The following is a 21,140-nucleotide window of genomic DNA, read 5'->3' as shown; positions in this document are numbered from 1 at the left end:
CAGGAGGCCTGTGCCAGAAGACCATACAGAAAGCCCCTGGCACAGCCGAGAGAGGGAGAGAGGATGCCGGCCAACCCAGCTGTGCCATATGAGGACAAGCACCCCAGCAAGTCTACTCACCAAATGATGTTCTGCTTTTCACAGTGCCTCAAAGGGTGATTATTTGCAGCTAGTAAATTCAATCAGAAGCCTGGAGACAAGCACACACTTTATGCAAGAGCCAGAAAAGACAGTTCGCCCATAATCATATGAGGAGACAGCGACCTCACTCCAGGAGAGGCATACTGACACTAACTGAGCTACAATTTCTCACCTGCTACGATGAGGAAAATCCCAAAGTTTGAGGGAAACGCGCACTCTGCCAGAAGGCTATGGGGAAACCGGAAGTACTCTCAAGTATCCTCACGTGCTGCCAGCAAAGATTCGAAGCAGTGTAAGCTCCTCAAAGAGAAACAACTCCTTTTCTTCTGGCCTCTGTGGGGATTACACCCGTGTGGCCTTCCTTCACATCCCCACAGACACATGTACACATAAATTAAATTAAAATGATATAAAAAATTAAAAAAAAAAAACCTTTATCCCTTAACTTGTATTTATGACAAAGTTACATGACTCTTAGAATTTGCTCCCAAAAAACTCAAGAGGTGAAGGAAGACAAATGCAGAGGTGAGGCCAGATTTGTCCTGGGCTCGTTGTTCACACTGAGTGATGGGCATGTAGAGATCCATTAGACTCATCTCCAAATTCACATATTCTTGAAATACGTGAGTATAGTTTAGATTTTTGCAACCTTTATACGAGCTTGAAATGCTTTTAAAATGCCTTAGGCTGTGATTAAGAGGTCCAAGAATTGATCTGAGCAACTATACTGGGATACAGTGCTGTTCAATTGAATTCATCATTTCTGGTGTATGTGTGTGTGTGCGCACATGCAAGCACACACAAGTATGTGCATGTGTGTGTGTGTCTGTCTGTGTGTGTCTGTGCGTGTATATACATGTTGTATCACCTTTTCAGGTAACTGTTTTTACGTTTTTTAGGGCTTTACATACGGCTTTAGATTTGGGACTTTGGGATTTGAGACACCAAGAATAGTCAGTGTCTGAATTTTAATTCATATTTAAAACAGAAAAACATATAGGTCTAAAGAACCCAGGCATGTGTGAGACCTCAGGTTCTTGCTGGTGAGAAGAATGTTCAGCAGCTTCTAATTTAAATTATGAGTTCTTTAGGACATTCACTGGGCGTTTCCTGAGCCTTACATAACGGCTGGCAGCCCTCTTTTCTGCAAAGAAACACCTAATTCACAAAACTAAACACAGGAACAGAACCCCATTCATCAACTACCCAGACTCAGAACCAACCAGACGTGAAGTGACTTTGTAAAAATCCCCCAACTTGGCGTTCTAGTCTGTGGCCATCGCTGACAGTTAAGAAAAGGTGAGTGCGGCTCAGAGGGACATGGGTGATGCTTATTCTTCTCACCAGCAAGAAGTAACACTCAGCACTCAGAAAGGACACTGTCTGAATCACAGCCACCTAGAAACACAGCCCAAGCCACAGCAGCTCCCCTTGAGGCTGTCTGTCAACAGTGGCCTTAACTGAAGGAGCAGAAATGTCCACCATTCCCTGGAACCCAAGGCAGGGAGAGCTTCCTTGAAAAGAAGAAAGGTAATGAAATTAGTCTTTGGGCATCCCTTGCCCCACTGTGGGTGCTGTCACGTGATACCTCGCACGTGAAGGGCATGAAGTAATAGTCTCTAATATGCACTCCTTAATATCCTAATGTTATCAGAGGTTATTAGCAGCCTGCAAAAACTTCCTTCTTTCACACATGGTGGTGCATGCATTAATCCCAGGACTTGGGAGGCACAAGCAAGTGGATCTCTATGAGTTTGGAGGCCAGCCTGATTTACATAAAGAATTCCAGACCAGCCAGGGCCACACATAAAAACCAATTCTCAAAAGCAGAAAAGAAAAATAAAACTTCCTGTGTGTGTATAAACATGTTATATCACCTTTTCAGGTAACTGTTTTTACATTTTTTTTTAGGGCTTTACATATGGCTTTAGATTTGGGACTTTGGGATTTGAGACACCAAGAATAGTCAGTGTCTGAATTTTAATTCATATTCAAAACAGAAAAACATATAGGTCTAAAGAGCCCAGGCATGCGTGAGACCTCGGGTTCTTGCTGGTGAGAAGAATGTTCAACAGCTTCTATTTAAAAAATTTTTTTTCTAGTTAAAAGTAAGAAATAAGTTTATCTTATTCTTCAGTTATTACTCAACCATTGACTATTTGGTATTTGCAGGGTATTTAGAAGTGTCTTTGAGGTTTGGGACTAACTCACTCTCTTTTCTATATTCTCTACCGACTTTGGCCTTAAAGGCAGCAAGTCTGAGATCTAATAACACCAAAGATCCACCTAGGACAAGAGTAGACTGGTGGGACAGCCACTGTGTGTGGAGTCCTGATGACTGAATCCAATTCACAGGATCTACATGGTACAGGGGAGAGCCTGCTCCCGTGGGCTGTTCTCTAACCCCTGTTCCCCCCAGACCCCCCACACACAAACAAATGCTGAATAAGTAAAAGTTAACTTAAAAATTAAAAACAGGCTGGAAAGGCATCTCAGCCACAAAGAAGACTCCCTGCTCTATTATGAAGACCAGGGTTTGGCTCCCACTATCATGCCAGAAAATTCACAAAAAAACTGTAATTATGGACCCATGGGTATGAGGACCCTATAGACCTCAGGACTCTGCAGGCACCTGCATGCACACACACACACACACACACACACACACAGCCTTCACAGTGGGCAATGGGGGAGTTGTGACCCTCTGAGAAGCCCAGCTGAGTCAAAACTTCCCCCAGCAAGATTGGAATGGAGCTGTGAAGGGGCCAACCAAAAGCTGTCAGAGATATAGGTGAACAGCAACAAGGAGCGGAGCTAGCAGCCATAGAGGGAAGACCATCGGGTTCCAAGGGAGACTGGCCTGAGTTCTAAGCCACTCCCTCCTCTTCCAGCCTGAATGCACGTAGTTAGGCCCCATAGCCTCTTTGCCTCTGCCATCTGTAAGATGCAGATAACTGGTTACATAATAACCATGGGATGCTTACACTGGAGAGGCACACAGTGAGTGCAAGTGATGCTCATGACACAGTGGCTGCATTCATGTGTGCAAGCACACTCATCCCTCATCAGCACCACCAGCAGGTCTAACCCCCAGCTATACCCCGACTGTCTGGAAAGGGACTCTCAGAGGAAATAACTGAACGTGGCTCTGGTTTCAGAAATACTTGTTGTTTAAAGTCCTTAAACCTGCATCCCTCCTAGGAAGGGTGCATAGGCCACTGCAGCTTCTTTGTAACCAATGCCATGCCCCGTTGTTATGGCAACCGGTTTTCCTAACAGCCCTGGTATTTTCTACAAACCTCCTGGTTGCCTCATGTACTAAAGCCCACAAGCAAAGAATTTTTGTTTTGTAGCTTCCACAGGGAATGCAGTCAGCTCTTAAAAATTGCCAACTGGCTCTCTGAAGCTTCTCTGACAGAAGCTTCAAGGTTGAGCAGGAACATGGTCCTGAACAAGAAACTTCCACAAGCCCAGCATGGTAGTGCTCACTTTCAATACCAGCACTTGGGAGACAGAAGTAGGTAGAGCTCTGAGTTTGAGACTAGCCTGGTCTAGTCTCTGGATAGCCAGAGAGAAATGAGAGGAGAAAGCAAGACAGACAGACAGACAGACAGACAGACGTCTCCACACATGCCCCCTCTCATGAGAAACTGGCCATGAAGCTGGTACCTCAGTCTCTGCACCATATTCAACTTGCACAGAAGGAAACACAGCACAAAATTACGTTTCAAAGGATCATTCTACAAGAATTGAGGGTGCTATAGTGTTGCATCCATTTTAAGTTATTTCCGGGGGTAGAGATGTAGCCCAGAGGTACATGACTTACCTGGATTGTATAAGGCCCTGGATTTAAACCTTAAAGCCTCAAAGAGTTACGTGTTTCAGCACTGACACGTGTACCTCAGACTCATACTTGCTCTGTAGCAGAGGGTGACCCTGAGCTTCCAGCCATCCTGTGTTTACCTACAGCATGTTGGGGGCGACAGTATGTCCCCTCACCTGGTTTTATGAGGTGCTTGGGTTCAAACTCAGGACTGTGCCCACACTAGAAAAGCACTCTACCCACTGAGCTGTACCTCCAGGCCTGGCACACTTACTGTTTTAACAAATGTTCCCCTATTCCTCGCTTGACACATGAAAACATCTTTAAACGTTATTACAGCAAACTCTCAATACTGATGGCCATGGCACCTTTGTTCCTGGGGAGGTCTGTCTCTCCCTCTCTTGGGTGGTCCTTCCCTCTCTCGCCCTTGCTGACTGTACCATCTCTCTGACCACAGCCGTAGCATGAGAGGTGCAGCCATCTTGCTGGCCACCTTCCTCCTTTCTCCGGTTTGTTCTCAGCTGGAAGCATTGGCTTCCTACGGTTCTCCTGCTAGGAATACCCAACAGTTCTGGCCACCGAAACCTGAGCAAAGCTCACTTGATGCTGTCAAGTTGCCATTTGCTCCTTTGTGCTCTTCCCTTACTTCCCAATGAAAGTAAGACAGTGTGGGTGGCTCAGTGGTTAGAACACTTACTGTTCTGTCAAAGGACAGGAAATCGGTGCACAGCACCCAAGTCAGTGGCTCACGACAACTTACACTGCTAGCTCCACCTTGAACCTTTGCCTCTGGCTCCAAGGGTGTCTGCTTTCATGTGAACATACCCGTGTGAAGACTCACACACATACTTTGAAACGAAATAAATATAATATGACCAAGTGGCCTCTTGTAGCCATGAAGGACTAAGGATGACAGAGCAGGAAATGCACAGGAGTACAGGTCCTTGAGAGCCTCCGAGAGCCTCCTGGGACAGTTTCAAGTACCCACCTCCAGACACTCTGCTCGCTAAAACTGCCTTTTTCTACAATCAGATACAATTTCTAACTGCACAAAGGAGGGACAAGGGTTTCCTTCATTCAACAAATACCCACTCTGCTGAGCTCTGTGCTAAGTGCTTGGACTCCAAGAACTGAGTCACTGAGGCCCTGACCTCCTGGGATTGTGAAACAATGAAGCAGTCGCTGGGGAAAGCTGGTCTCCCCCAAGGAAGCAACATTTGAACTGAGCTGAAGAAAGGGGTGAGGTTGAGCATGTAAAGGACTATGATGTGTTCAGAGGAAGCGCATTCTAGCAAATGCCAAGGCCTGGTAACGGGAAAAGGCTCAGTGTAGTCAGAGAACAAAGAACCCATATAGCAGGGCCCCTCTGAGGGAAAGAACAGGATAAACACTGAGGGAGATGCAGCAGAGAACAAGGCAGGCAAGAGGCCCCTGGGGAACAAAGGAGGTGGGGATTCTTATTCTATAGAGAGAAGAAAAGGAAAGAGCTGGAGACATGGTGCTTTTCCAGAGGACCTGGGTTCAGTCCCCAGCATCAGGATCTGATGCCCTCTTCTGGCCTCCACAGGCATTGCATGCACGTAGCACACAGACACACATGCAGGCAAACACTGATACACATAAAAAAAACGAAAGGGAGGGAGAGAGGAGGAAAGGGGAAGGAAAAAGAAAAGAAAACAAAAGAAACAAAACAAGAGAAGAGGAAACAGCCAGAAAATACCGACAGAGAGTAGCAGGACTTGACCTGCACTTAAGATTGTTCCCTTTGCTAAACTCAAGGGCTACATTCCCATAATTCCTGTGATTTCAGTACTTACTTAAGAAGCATGGGGCGAGTTCAAGGAAAACCTGGAATCTGGTCTACACAGTGGAACTTTGTCTCAAAGAGATGGGCAGGGGGATGGATATTGTTCTCCCTGTGACAAAAAAATAAATGCCAAGGGTCACAGTGGGAGATTAGTGCAGACGCCAGGTGGACCATGGTGGTGAGACTGCAGTCATCACTATGCTTGCCTTTGAACTGTGAACATCCTTGCCTGTGAACTTAGCCTCCTCTCCTCTCCTCTCCTCTCCTCTCCTCAGACTTCAGGAGAGGGTGGTGAAGATGTTTTTAAACTCTAAAGTAGCAAAAAGGTCGCATACTAGGGAAACAAGGACCCTCACTTTGTAATGAGAGAACTAGAGACAAAAAGTATTAGCAAAAATGAGACATGTGTTTTCAGTTCTGCAGAAGCAGGGATGGGGAAGGTATTGTTCAAGGGAGGGGGAGGGGAGTGGTCAGCCTGGACCAATGGCAGAAATGACCGGCACAGCACTTTGCCACAAAACAAAGCTCTACCATTCCTGATCACAAAATATCCCTGCCCTTTCTTCCCCACAGACTGGTAGACTGCAAAGTTCTAATCTTTCCCATGAGCCTAGCACAGTCTCCACCCTCTGGGGGCTTGAGATACCCCCTTCTTCCTTACACAGGGGTTCACTCATGTGACAAACTGTCTTTAACTTTCTTTTCTTCTCAGGACAAGTTTTCTCTGCATAGCCCTGGCTGTCCTGGAACTCAGTCTGTAACCCAGGCTGGCCTTGAACATAGAGATCTGCCTGTCTCTGCCTCCAAAGTGCTGGGATTAAAGGTTTGCACCACCACTGCCTGCTGGCCTGTCTGTAACTTTTCAACATAAAATAAAATGTTCCCAGGTAAGCAGGTGCCAGACAATTAGCCAGGGAAACAGGGACCTGTGCATCATGCGTATCTAAATCACTGGCAAGCTCTTAAATGCCCCTCATACTGAAAACGGACCATAATTTCTTTCTTTCTTATGGAGGTGACAGGAGACAATATCAGAGGATTCACAGCAGATATTTGGTTTCTTTTGGTATTCAGAGAAAAAGAGTCCCTGAGCTGTAGCAGTATGATGGGGACCGTCCTAACAGGGAGCTAAGAGACTTACTTGCTGCGAGGTGGTGAGACCGAGCCTCCCAGGTTTAGAGCAGTGCAAGAGGCACCAGCAGCTCAGACATAGGGGCAAAGGAAGCCAAGGAGCAGGGTGACCCAAGACTTGGCATGACAAGGCTGAGAAGAGGAAACAAAGGGGACCTGGGTGATAAGCTATGCAGCCAGAGCTGAGACTCTGAGTATCCGGTTAATTCTTCAGAGATTTCCATCCCACCAGAGAAGAACTGAAGCCCAAAATAGCCTCGACCTCTGTGTGTGGCTGAAGGTCACACAACTATCACCTGCAGTTAAAGTCAGATTCCTTAACTACATAACTATGCTGTCTTTGAGCAAAGCAGCAAGAAAGATGCTGGGTGGAGGAGAGGTTTGGGGACTCGGGGTCACAGTACACAGGCCGTGCTGTATTGGTAGCACTGGGAGGAAGTGCAGGATGACCTTGTGCATCTGTCTGTGTGGCTCCAGGAGTGTGGTTGTATCAAAGCACAGGGCAGTGGTTCGGAGAAGATGACTAGGTTCTTTGGCTGAATCCCAGCCAAAGGCATCTGGCTAACAGCACTGGCTCAGCTTAGCTAATGGTCCACTAAAATACCAATGTAGACATGAAGAAAAGCCAAGACTCACAGCATCTCCATGAGGAAAAGCTGACTGAACCCAGAGTCTGTGGGAATTTGCACTGTTTGTAAAGCAGATGGGGCTTCCAGTGTTGTTTCTTTACACAAAAGTCTCATGACCAGGCATGGCATTACACCTCTGCCCTGAGGGACCCAGAGACCCAGCACCTGGAATAGGTGGAGTTGTGTCAGACAGAACAGAGAATGGCCAGCCTGCACGACTCCACGGACATCTGAGATTCAGACATGGAGCTGATACCTCCAACTACACTCCACTCCCACACAGAGGCTGTACCGGGTCATTTAATGTCAACCTGACAAACTTATGTCATCTAAAAGCAGAGAACCTCAATTTTTAAAAACATATCTACAGGCTGGAGACATGGCTCAGTGGTTAAGAGCACTGGCTGCTCTTCCAGAGGTCCTGAGTTCAATTCCCAGCAACCACATGGTGGCTCACAACCATCTGTAATGGGATCTGATGCCCTCTTCTGGTGTGTCCGAAGACAATGACAATGTACTCGTATAAATAAAATAAATATTTATTTAAAAGTGGATCCATAAGATCAAGCCATAGGCAAGCCTGTAGGTCATTTTTTTAACTGGTAATTGATATGGGAGGGCCTACATTGTGGGTGGTGAACCATTGTGTGTGATGTCATCCCTGGCAGGTGGTCCTGGGTTCTATAAGAAAGCAATGTGAGCAAGCCATGACGAGCAAGCCAGTAAGCAGCACCCCTCCATGGCCTCTGCATCAGCTCCTGCGTCCTGTTTCCTGCCCTGCTTGAGTTCCTGTCCTGATTTCCTTCGATGATGAACTGTGGAAGTATAAGCTGAATAAACCCTTTCCTCCTTAAGCTGTTTTGATCACAGCAATAGAAACCCTGACTAAGACAGAGGCCACCATGCTTCCATATCATAGACTGTACCTCCCAGAAAACAGACAAGGCAAAAAAGAAAGAAAGAAAGAAAGAAAGAAAGAAAGAGAGAGAGAGAGAGAGAGAGAGAGAGAGAGAGAGACAGACAGACAGACAGACAGACAGACAGACAGCACAGCTCCTTCCGCAGAGCATGGAGAAGTTACATTCACAGGATGTGTTTACCACAAGGTATATTTGCCCTGCACAGACTTTGAAGGCGCTTAACCACCTTTGCTTAATACTGAAAGAAAAATATTGAAAGAAGGAAGAAAAGTCCTTTTACTCATCCCTTGATCTTCCTCCTGTCAAAAAGACTCACTCCTAACTTACACAGATTAAATTGTGATCGTGTGTGCGTGCCTACGTGTGCACATGAATGCAGGCACCTTTTGAGACCAGAGACATTGTATCTCCCTGGAGCTGGGGTTACAGCCTAATGTTGGTGCTGGGAATCGACTTCTGGAAGAGCTAACTTGTGCCCCGCTAGCTCTCGACAACCGAAGCCATCTCTTCAGCCCCCACTTTCTTCATTTTTATAAGGAATATATGTTTTATTTTAGATCTAAAATTGGTGTTATTCTTCCCAGAGATGTTCATCTTTAATAGGACTGGACAACTCTGAAAGCACCCCCTGCAATGCTGCCCTGCAGAAATGGACACCAGGGCCTGCAAAGCATGGAGGCTGGGGGTTTGTTCCGTGCCACAGTGCCACAGGAATCCAGCCGTTAGTCATGTAGATACTGGCAAGAGGTACCCACACCGAGAGGTTAATAATATAAAACACACCACACAGATGAGGTTGAGGTCTGGAAATCCCTGCTGAGACATCACAACCTCCTCGTAATGTGGACATTGCCCAGGTTTAGAAGCAAGAGACCTGATTTCCCATCAGGCCGTTCTGCTTCCTGGCTGCGTGCCCTTGTACAATCTGTTAACCACTGAACCTCAGTTTCTTCCTCCTGAAAAAAAACGGTGACGGCAATAGTTTATGAGCCGGCTCCTGTTTGCTTGTTTTTCTTATTGTTTTTTTGAGTCAGAGTCTCACATAACTCATCCTGATTTTGAATTTGCTAGGCAGTCAAGGATGAGCTTCTGAACCTCCTGCTGCCACCTCTTAAGCGCTGAGGAGACAGCAGAGGTCTGGTTTTGTTCTGCGTCTCGTGCAAGGGTGCTAAGCAAACTCAGTTTGTTAACTGAATTACACCTCCAAGCTCTGTGAGGTTATTTTGTAGAATAATTTAAGTAAATGTCAAAAAAACTAACTAAATAAAAAACACACAGTCGATGCTCGATGACGCTACTCAGCTCTACACAGCAGAGGAAGGAAAAACACTGGAAATCCTCCATTTCCAGAGTCCTGTGTCTGCGTTCACAACACATTAGGTTGCGTTTGCTAATGCTATTGTAACAAAAGTGCCACAAACCACCCAACTCAAACATCAGAAACCCATTGTCTCAGCTCTGAAGACAAGAAGCCCAAAGTCACGGTGTACAGCTCTGCTTCCTTGTCATAAATGTGAGCGGTTGGGCCCCAGGTCTCCATCCAAGCCTCTGGTTTTTCTGCTGCATCCCACAGTACTCAGAGCAATTCCAACACCTTGCTTTGAAGAAGTGCCACCCACCTCTGCTTCCAGCTCCACACAGAATTCTCTCCACTCGCTTGCCTCCAAATTTCTCCATTCTATAAGTCACCCTGGATGAGGCCCCACCCTTATGACCTCATTCTAACTTGATTATCTTTGTTAAGATCTTGTCCTCAAGGTACCTGTGTAATGAAGTTTCCAACATATGAATCACAAGAGGTGAGGCATTTCTCCAATTGATTCCGATTTGAGCTAGGGGTACAAAGTATCCCCAGAGTTTGCACTATAGATGGCCTTTCAGAGAAGCTCTGTGGCTCCTAGGGAGGTGGGATTTGCATTGAAACTAAAATGTCTGCCGGGGTAGCTAGATGCTCTGAGCCAGACACTAAAGGCATCAGACAGATTCAACCAAGGTTCAAGCGACCAAGTTTACTAATGAAATGCACTAGATAAAGGCATCCTGAGAGAGGATCCCAAAAGCCAAGCCTGGGGACTAGCCTATCCACACCAGGACCTACAAAGACAGGAGGTGAGTCTGGAATGCTGTTGCACTGAACAATGGAGTCACCTCAAATGTGTAACTGGTTAAGTCAGAATTATTTTACCGACGTTCAAGTGGTACTGTGTAGGGGTCTTGAACAGTTTCTGTTTTCTCTGTACTTAAAGAATTAAAAGGCACTTAACAGCAAGGGGAACCTCAGACGTAACAAACAGAATTAGCCTGTAAAGAAAGGCTTTTATCAGGTTGAAGAAAAACAAACAACAAGGCACACAATAACCCCTTGCTTTGCAGAAGGTAGACTCAGAAAGTTAAAAACCTGTCTCCAGGAAGGCTGGGATTTTTAAAGGTCCTTGAGGGGGTCTTCCTTGCCCAATTTAGGGTTGATCAGTTTGAACAAAGACAGGGAGATTGATAAGGTATACAAGTTTGGGTTACACATGTTCTAGTCTGGCCTTGTTGGACAGGTCTACAGACAGTGGTGTTATTGGATACCTGAAGAGGAAAATTCCAGAGAGACCTAGTTATGGAGTATCTAAAGAGAAAAATTCTTAAGGCCTAAATAAATTAAATAGAGTCTTTATTACTGCTGACAGGACTGTTCCAAAACAGTTAAGAGAGGGAAGCAGCCTCAACCTGGTTTTTAAGGGCAAAAACCGAAATTGTGATATATACAGAAAGGCAGTGCTGGGCACCTGCAGCAAGCAAGCATTGTTTACAGAAGCAGAGAAATAGCAGCTAAATGGTCAGCTCAGGGTCACAGTGTATAGCAATTTATGGCTGGTCCAGAGACCGGTTTTGTCCATGATAATTTTAATACTTAAAGTACTCCTAGAAATACTTTCATGATACGGCATAACTGTGTAGCCTATTACAGGGCAACCCACAGTGGGAGAAAAGGTTCATCAAGCTACCAGGTCTTGTCTCAAGAGGGTGAGGAAGAAGCCAGCCATCTTGAAAGTTCACCATTTTTATTATCTAGCTATGGCCCCTCTCCCCAGCCTTCTGCCTGCTGAGAAATCTATCAACTTAGTCCCTCAGAAGGGCTGACCCATACTGACACTGGCCTGTCAGAGGAAGAAGAATCATAAGAACTTGAGACTTCTTCGAAACGTATAGATTGTTTGAGTTTACTATCTCCTATTTCTCGTCGTAACGTTTACAGCATGAACAAACAATCAATTCCCTTATAACTCAAAGTTTTACACTGGAGAGGTGGTTTATCAGGAAAGGGCTTTGCCATGCAAGCCTGAGACTGATCCTGGGAACTCACAGGGATGGGGAAGGAGAGAAATAACTACACAAAGTTGTCCTCTGACATCTACAGGGTACTGTGCCATGCAAGCCACACACACCATGCATGCTCTCACATACCCAAAAATGAACAAGAAATGTTTTCTTACTATGAAACAATTGAGTAGGCAAGAACTTAAAAGTGTATGTCTCGGAACTGATGAGAAGTGATAACTTTTTCTCTGGGGTCTACAGGGAAAGGGAGGCACATAAACTTCTTAGGTTATTCATTGACGAGCACTCCCACAGGGCGCAGCTCAGCCAGCCATTCCTTAGCTTGATCATTACCCATGAAGGTGACAGATATGAATCAATCACTAAGGCAAGAACAGCAAAGGTAACCAGGGTCTAGAAGGCTCTGGGACTGCAGTGGGAGGTTTTGTGCACAGGAAGACCCTGGTTGGAGGCTCTCTCGAGGACTGTCTTCCTCTTAGGGAAGCCAGGCTGCCTTCGTCCACCTTTCCTGCTTGGAAGGGGTCTTGGGAGCACTGGCCTTCTCACATTCCTTGGTTCTTCTGCAATATCTGTACACAGTCATTCCCGGGACAGAACGAACTACTCGGCCCTTGAATTCTTCCAGAGTGTGGACCACACTGACCTGGTTGCTGTGTCTGTGTCTGTCTCTCATTTATTATTCACCTCTTGAAACAAAGAAACATGGATTACTCATCCCTGTGCTAAGTGTCTACTGCACAAACCAAAAAACAAACAAACATCTTCCATCCTCAGTCTATAACCGTGGGGAAACAAAGACCTCAGATGTTCTCTTCATAGTGCTGTCAAGGTGAACGAACGTGAACAAACTTAGGCAGTACTCGGAAACCACGAAGATGAGTTTTTAGAACAATAAATGCAAACATCAGGATTGGGGTTACGAAGCACACTGTGTCAATGCAGGATTCAGAAGGTTAAGGACGAGTCATTGTTCAATACTTATTGAGTGCCACCTATATACCAATCACTGTCTCATGCTTTGGGTCTATAGCAGAGAATGCACAATACTCCTGATCCAACAGGATACTTAGAAAGATCTAAGGGTTTTAACTAACTGTGACCTTAATGTGTGTCATCAAGGAAACATGTAGACAAACAAGCCCTCACCTGGTTTTACCTGTGCTGGACAAGTGCACTCATGGGGCCACTTCAGAATGTCCCTGTACTTTCTTACACAGGCACATGTCCAATGTCAAGAGCCTAGCTCCAACCCAAGGTGCCTCATGTCAAGGAAGGAGTTGGAGTACTGTTTAGAGAGTTAGTGACGCCCACACAAGGCAAGAAGATGGTTACAGTGTTGCATGTAACCTGGACATTCGACAACAGGAGACCAACAGCATCTCTGGGATTGAGAGAACTGTTTACACAATGCCACAGGGCTGGATGTCATCAGGTGGAAGTCACAGGAAGTAGGAAATCTCAGAGGAAGGTACTCTGCAGAGGTGGAAGACGGGCTACTCAAGGACTGATGCTGCCTGACGTCACACTTGGATTATCAGGAGTTTACACTGGGCTTTGCATTCCAGTAACTGCAAAACCAAGAATTCCAAACCAACCCCTGCTGATGGTGAGGTGTGTTGAAGAGTGTGGGGTTTCGACACTGTTGCTGATGCCAAGAAGTGCTTGCTGATAGGAGCCCGATATGGCTGTCCCCTGAAGGGGTCTGCCAGCACCTGACTAGACAGATGCAGATACTCACAACCAACCATTGGTCTGAGCCCAGGGGCCCCAGTGGAAATGCTAGGGAAAGGACTAGAGGGACTGAAGGGGATTGAAACCCAATAGGAAGAACAATATCAACTAACCAGACCACTCAGAGCTCCCAGAGACTAAACCACCAACCAAAAAGTATACATGGAGGGGTCCATGGTGCCAGCTACATTTGTAGCAGAGGGTGATCTGACATCAATGGGAGGGGAGGCCCTTGGTCCTGTGTAGGCTTGATGCCCCAGTGTAGGGGAATGTTAGGGTGGTGAGACGGGAGTGGGTGGATGGATGGAGAAGCACCCTCATAGAGGTAAAGGGGGGAAGGGTGGGATGGGATAGGAGGTTGGTGGATGGGAAACTGGAAAGGGAGATATCATTTGAAATGTAAATAAATAAAATGATTAATAAAAATTAATTAATTAATTAATTAAAAAGAGTGTGGGGCTTGTCAGTCAGAGAAAGCTGGATCCCAGTTTGGGAATGGAGATGTTGCTCTGGGACACTCTAAGCCTCTTTCCCTGGCTGAATTAACACAGAGGGAACCCACAGGGGGCATTGATTCTTATCTCATCTTTGTTGTGACCATTAAGTGAGGTGATTTGCATAGTGTCAACTACAGTGACTCACCATTCAGAAGCCATTCGCAAATGGTAGCTAATGATAATAACTAAATATCCTTGTCTTCTACCTTAGTTGGGTAAATCGCTTGCCCAAACTCCCCAAGTTACTATACTGACACAATTATTTAAAACTATAAAGAACTAGCTGAGAAATTTTGGAAGTGTTTTACTCTCTAAATAGATTAGGAAACACAAATATGGGAGACATTTGTAATTTTAAAGAAAGACTGGTGATGGAGAAGAGTTGGGACTAAGCAGCTACTGATGTGTGGACCGGCTGCTCTAGGCAGGTGTGCGACCCCAGACTCTCACACTCCTTGGGGAGCCCCCTCCCACAGTAGAAGTAAAAGAGAAAACTCAAACCAGCAAATGGATTTTATAAGAATCCATCCACGCCAGGTGATTTCACTTCCTCCTTCCATAGAGTTTGGAAATGCAGCCGGATGAGAGGCATCGGCTGCTGTAGCCTTTGGTTCCAACCTAATAGTAGAATCTAAAATCTTAATTGCATTCTTCTGGCTGTTGGAAATAACCTTCAAATCCAGGAAGCAGAGCCTCAGGGTCGGTTGTGAGAGGATGGGAGGCGGGCAAGAGACTCAGATGTGGAACTGGTATTAAAATAAGCCTCCCACCACCCACAGTAAAATTCAGAACTCTTACCAAATGCTGACGGATCAATTGTCATGTGGCACGCCCTCAGTCTGGGAGGTGAGAGACAGCTGAAGTAAGCTTCGAAGGCAACAGCGCTTGACACTTCTCAGTAGATGCAGTTGTAGAATTGGCATGTGGAGCCTACGGAACCTTTAGGCTGGGCCAGAAGTTTCCATTGAATAGGGTAAAAGTTGAGAGAAAGACTTAAAAGCAGAAGCTGTAGGATCAGAAAGACCCTGGGGAGAACCCCAGAAAGGTGGTTCAGGTTGAGGGGTGTCCAGTTGCAAAGACTTCGAGGAAGAGAGTAGAGGAGAATGTAGAAATAGCTGAAGCAACTGAGGGGCAAGGTTAGATTGAGGGTCTGCACATTAGGAAAAAACCTTCAACAGTTGATGCTCAGCCTTCTGGAGAGAACCTTCATGAAAGCCCAACCTAGTGTTACAGGTGCCCTGAGCACAGAAGGCACAGAGGAGTTTGTCCTAAGCCTAAGGTCACCAAGAGAAAAGCAGCTCCCATTTGACACTAAGCAAGAGGGACCAGGACCCCAGGAGGAAGGGACTCTTGAATACTGAGGGAACTAGAGGTAAGTGGTTGTGGGAATTTCCAAATGGAGACAATTCATCTGAACGTCCATTTGTCCTGGACAGATGACCTCTCCAGCTCCAGATCCTCGGACAAGGCATCTTGGTTATTTACAACTGCACTCTCTTGAGTCCAGCTCTTCCATGTGGCTGTCTCCATCAGAAAAGGACCATTATATACACAGACTGACATTCTTGTTCCCTACACAACACAGCCACTCTAGGCCATGGGGTTAGGTCCACCAGAGAAGCTCCACAAGGGGCACATGGGAGCGAGGGGGGCTGGGAGGAAAAACAGAATGGGCAATCCTGGCTATGGCCTGGTGTAGCAGAAAACCAGCAGATTTATAACTTTCTCAGATGAACCAAGCTGACTAGAAGTGATTATTTATTATTTTCAGGCCGCAAAGCCACAGCAGCCAAGCCCCTCTTCAGTCCCCACCTGACAACAGTCACTCGGGAGAACTTAGGCGCATGCAAAACGTGTTCACTTCTGCTCTTCGGACGTATCCCTCTACTGACTGAAATTTCTAGGGAAATTAAAAAGATGTTGGCCATCTATGACACTCTCCCTGGACTAGAACTGAGCCCCTCCCTTGAATAACCACCTACCCCGTAAGGCTATTCCCATGTTTGCAAATGTTTCCTCAATGAGTGTGGCTGCCGTATGCCTTACCTCTTGCAGAAACCCAACCTTATGATATAAAGACAGTAAGAATGATGAATAAATGTTGGGAAAGTCTTGAGGATCATGTGTGTGCTTATTCAGCCAATCTGCAACAACACTGACAGCCGTACAGTAAAGACATGCACACGTACATGAACACACACACGCACGCGCACACACACGTGTATGCACACGCATATGTGTACATGCACACATGTGTGAACACACAAGCTCACAGGTACACACACATGCACACACGCACACACGTGAACACACACATACATATATGCACACACATGCACACACATGAGCATACACACATGCACACACATGTACATGTGTGCTCACACGCATGTACACACATGCACACACACACCCCCGAGTGCCACCAAAACAACTCTTCTGAGAAGCAGCATCTGTCCTTTTTCGTCCTGAATCTTTCCCACCTTATTTCCTTGCAGTACCGCCTGGCCTTGAACCCTGCAGAGAAGTATGACTCTTTCTTGGAAATGCTGTCACAGCTAACATTTACAAAACCTTCAGAGGCTCCTGTCTTATCCTCCTTCTGACACTGAACTCAGCCAGCACATCATTTGGGAAGCTGCTGGCTACCAGGATCCCAGCCCAGCAGCAGCACGAAGTAACCGTGTGCTTACTGGGAGTCAAACAATTTTAAAATAATCCAGAGTTACCAGTTTTCCAGGCAAGCAGGAGAGGCCACTGCTTATCCCCACAAGTACTTGGGGGGACGGGGTTGGGTTAGGGAGGGAGCTTGAGGAGAAGGAATACCCAGGAGCTCAAGTCCAATCTGGACAATATATATCCATATTTTGTGTCCTTTAAATAAAATAAAATAAAAAGAGCAAGCAGTGGTACCAAAGATGGAGATACCTATTCCCGACATTAATGCAATGCCAACCAATACAATAGGATCAAGCAATAGTTAAAACTTTAAAAACCTAAATATTGGTCTGTGTGCAGAGTGGTGAGGTTTTATTATTTTTCCTTTTGATGCCACCGACACATATAGGATCAAAGGTCAGTCTAATTCAGCAGTATCTACCTCTGTAATATTTTTGTGTCTGCTTTAAAATCAAATCCTGACTTATGACTAAATCAGAAAGTTCTCTGCATATCCTTGTCAGATTTCTGCTGACCAAGAAATGACCTATGCAAGACCTAGTCAAAGTCTTTTCTGTCTTGCTTCATATAAAGCATCCAAGCATGTTGGCATAAGGAGGTAAGTCCTTTACTATGGCATAACTGCTTGGAAAGTGAGCTGGAGGGCAGAACTGGCAACGGCAGGCAGGCATGCGCTGAATCCTGAACTAGCTTAGGATTTTGAAGGCCGGCAGTGGAGCTCATTCCCAACAGGAGGGATGGGGGAGGAGACAGGATTCCACCCAGGCGATTCTGCTCAAGATTCCTGTTCACACACCAAAGGTGTGAAGACAAGCAGCCCACCCGGTACACGGAAAATCACCCAATTGAGTACACAGGTGGCCAGAGGGGAAGCTGAACCGAAGCTGGGTAAAGGCCCACCGGGTCAGGTGGGAACCGTGGGGTGAGCTGAGGTTTGTGGGTGAAGTGGACTGTCCTCCCTCCCACCCACTCATCCCCGGAGCCAATGCATATGCACTGGTTGGCAGAGGCCAGGAAGTGTTGTGTTGCAGGGATGCAAAGGGAAGCTCAGTCCTCAGGGAAGCTGCTCTCCTTGACCTGGCTTCCAGGGCTTGAGGCTGCCAGCTGGTCAACCGGCACGTCCTACTCTGTCCCTCTGTCTCTGTCACCCCACCCACAAGCACGCCATAGGGTTCCTGGCTACCCCGGGCTCCCCTGCAGCTCCGGCTCGCTGCAGGCAGCGGGGCCTCGCGGGCGCGGGACTCACTCACCCGCGTGCAGGCCGCCCGCCTCGGGGCCGCTGTCCGTGGCTGCGGCGCTGGGCAGCGCGTCCGAGTCGGTGTAGGTGAGCCAGGTGGACTCGGTCTCCCGGGTCCAGCTCTCGTAGTAGCGGGGCTCGATGGCATCGGCTCGGCTCCCGCCGCAGCCCATCCTCCCGTGTTGCGGGCGCGCCCGGCGGCCGCTCGGCTTGCGGCTGCGGCTGCGGCTCAGCCCGGGCGACGCAGCTCCGGCCCGCGAGGAGGAGGCGGTGGCAGCGACATCGGTCCTCTAACCGCCAGCGCCTCTGCCAGCGCCAGGCTCCCCGGGAGCCCGCCGCCCCTCCTCTCTGCCTCCAAGGCCCTCCTCCTCTCCACTCTCCTTCCTCAGCTCCCCTCAACCTCGCCTTTCCCACCGCCCAGCCACCAGTGCCTCCTTCAGTGTTCTGACAGAGGCTGTGCTACAGAGTAGCAGACAGGTGGTGGGAAGAAGAAAAGGGGTCCCTCTTCAGTCTTCAGTCGTCATCCTGGGCTCTCATCCATCCATCCATCATCTGTCCATCCATGCATCCACCCACTGATCCAGTCATCCATCTACCCATCCATCCTTCTACAAAACCATCTTTTTCTTCTGGGTAGCTCTGAAGCTCGCAGAAACATTTCCCCCGACCCCCAAGTTTTCTGACCACTTGTTCTGAAAACAATGGATGAACATAGGGAGCAGAGTTGTCACCGACAGTTATGTTAGAGTCAGTGCCTGCTTACAAGTAGAAAACAGGGCCCATGATTTCAGACTGTGCACTTAGTCGCTTGTCACAAACACACCTTCCAGGTCTGCAACTTCACCATCTTCTGAATTCTGTTCTCAAGAAAGCAAAAGATCACCAGGACCCAGGACCATGCACGAGCGAGGACTCCAGGGAATGAGTGCTTACTGGATAGGAATAAAGCAGCGTTCTATAGTGACTTCGGTTCAGGCTAAAGAGTCCAGTCTCTGCTGCGGGTCCCAGTGGTGGCACTACCAGAGTCTACAAGGCAGAAAGTAAACTTGGAGACTCCAGATAAGGCCTGGACTGCCCCAGCAGGACTCTGCAACCTCTTCTGGGCCTCTGAGGCATGTGCAGTTACCTGGGATGGGTGGCTCCCACACTGTGGCAAATTGGAGGGCTTCTGACACCTTTTGCTCTCTCCCTTGAATAATTTGGTATAAAATGAATTGGGTCTTCATGGGGTCCTGTGCTCAGTCTCTGATATCAAATTGATGATGATGTAAAAAGAGCCCCCTCTCAGAGAGAGAGCCCCTCTCGAGCTCTAACGGAGCCTGTGTTCTCTTCACTTCCCCAGCAATGGCCGGAACAGAAGCACTTGAGCTGAAAGGTTCTAGAGAATCAAAAGAAGGCCCCGGAACTGAGACCTGGGGAGCAAAGGAAACTACATGAGCATGAGGTAGAGTAGGCTGGAGCCAGGCAAGGGGTAAGACCAAAGGAAGGGAGGTTGGCTTTGATGTAACAGCGCAGGGCAGAGTGCAAGGGGAGGGAGGCTTTAAGCTACTTCTCTCTCTTTCTCTTTAATAAAAAAAATATATATTTACTTAGAAGCATTCAGAATGTCAACAAAACAGCCGCATTCTTTTTTTTTTTTTTTTTTTTTTTTTTGCAATTACAGAGTGGTATTCAGTTAACAGAACAATTATCTTCATATAAGCTGCATCAGAGACAACTGAAGATGGAAAAAAATAAATAAAACCAAAAGAAAAGAAAAACAAAAACCAAACTACTGTCTGTCCCCATATATAACTAATTTGTGCTGTGCACCAATAAGAACCTGCTTTAAATTTCCATGCCAGTTTACAACCCCCAGACTGTACCAGGCAAGGTTAGTAGCTATTGAAAATACCACCAGGACAGGGCTATCTAAAGACACATTAGGTAGTGTGTTAACTATACAAAAAAAGACACTGTACAGTTTAAAAACAAATCTTACACAGCCTTACATTTCAATTTGTCTTTAAAAGGAGTGAGTTGTTTCGGGGGGGGGGGGCTAGATGCTTTATAGACAAGAAAAAACTGCGCTTGAACCAAGAACCAACTTATTCATCATCTTTATCTTCTTCATCTTCATCTTCCTCCTCTTCCTCATCCTCTTCATCCTCCTCATCATCTTCCTCTTCCTTCTTTTTCTTGCCCTTTTCAGCCTTGATCACCCCCTTTTCGCTGCATCAGGTTTTCCTTTAGCTCTGTAGGCAGCAATATTCTTCTCGTACTTCTTCAGCTCAGCAGCCTTCTTCTCGTAGGGCTGCTTGTCATCCGCTGCAGTGTTGTTCCACATCTCTCCTAGTTTCTTTGCAACATCACCAATGGATAAGCCAGGATGCTCACCTTTGATTTTTGGGCGGTACTCAGAACAGAACAGAAAGAAGGCCGAAGGAGGCCTCTTGGGTGCATTGGGGTCCTTGAACTTCTTTTTGGTCTCCCCTTTGGGAGGGATGTAGGTTTTCATTTCTCTTTCATAAGGAGCCTTGTCAGCCTTTGCCATATCTTCAAATTTCCCCTTTTCTTTAGCAGACATAGTCTTCCACCTCTCTGAGCACTTCTTGGAGAACTCTGAGAAGTTGACAGAAGCATCTGGGTGCTTCTTCTTGTGCTCTTCCTGGCAGGTTTGCACAAAGAATGCATATGAGGACATTTTGCCTCTCGGCTTCTTAGGATCTCCTTTGCCCATGTGTAGTTGGTTTTCCTCGGCGAGGCACAGAGTCACCCAGTGCCGTCAGGCTCTCGCTTGCCCCGGCGCTGTCTCTATGGAGCTCGGTGTACTACAATGGTTGTGAGCAGCCACTTTTCATCAGAATTGTCAGATCGGCTCAAGGAAATTGTCGCTCAAAAATCAGGTGGCGAATGAGTGAACTGAGGCCAGTGTAGTCAGGCAAGTGTTTGGAGATGAGAGGGTGGCCAGTTACCGGGGAGGAGAGGACTAGAGGTGTCCAGTAGGTGCAAAGCCCCAGAGACAACAGATGAGGGGACAGGTAGTTGTCGCTCTTTTCAGTTTTACTTTTCTTCCTGTTTAGCTGGATGCAATTAAACCAAGTCTGAAACGATTATATGCAATAAACATGTTACAACCATTTGCCTTTCTACGTAGCACAATGAAATCTTTCACCATTACAATCTATCCTGCCTGATCATAAACCATCCCTTGACCCAGTCTGTCCATGCTCTCTAAA

The 21,140-nt window shown here is 46.8% G+C and overlaps 1 protein-coding gene and 1 pseudogene across 2 annotated transcripts in view; both read right to left on the bottom strand.

Moving 5' to 3' along the window:
• Baalc (BAALC binder of MAP3K1 and KLF4) overlaps positions 1-18,476 on the bottom strand; it is a 72,498-nt gene extending 54,022 nt beyond the window's left edge. Inside the window, exons 1-2 of one of the 2 annotated variants that reach the window (XM_076911285.1) lie at positions 17,936-18,216; positions 14,814-14,952 (exon numbers count right to left, since the gene is read on the bottom strand). In XM_076911285.1, the coding sequence (XP_076767400.1) occupies positions 14,948-14,952; positions 17,936-18,095 (165 nt within the window). In that variant the 5' untranslated portion in view covers positions 18,096-18,216 and the 3' untranslated portion in view covers positions 14,814-14,947. Of the gene's footprint in view, positions 1-14,813; positions 14,953-17,935 lie in introns of those variants that run through there. The other variant, XM_034517522.2, reaches the window with a different exon arrangement.
• A 1,533-nt stretch (positions 18,477-20,009) lies between these two features.
• On the bottom strand, positions 20,010-20,641 carry LOC117719236 (high mobility group protein B1 pseudogene; annotated as a pseudogene).
• Between the last annotated feature and the right edge of the window lie 499 nt (positions 20,642-21,140).

The sequence above is a fragment of the Arvicanthis niloticus genome, chromosome 13 (genome assembly GCF_011762505.2).
Source record: "Arvicanthis niloticus isolate mArvNil1 chromosome 13, mArvNil1.pat.X, whole genome shotgun sequence".
NCBI classification, from domain to species: Eukaryota; Metazoa; Chordata; class Mammalia; order Rodentia; family Muridae; genus Arvicanthis; species Arvicanthis niloticus.
This window is presented reverse-complemented; position numbering and strand designations above follow the sequence as displayed.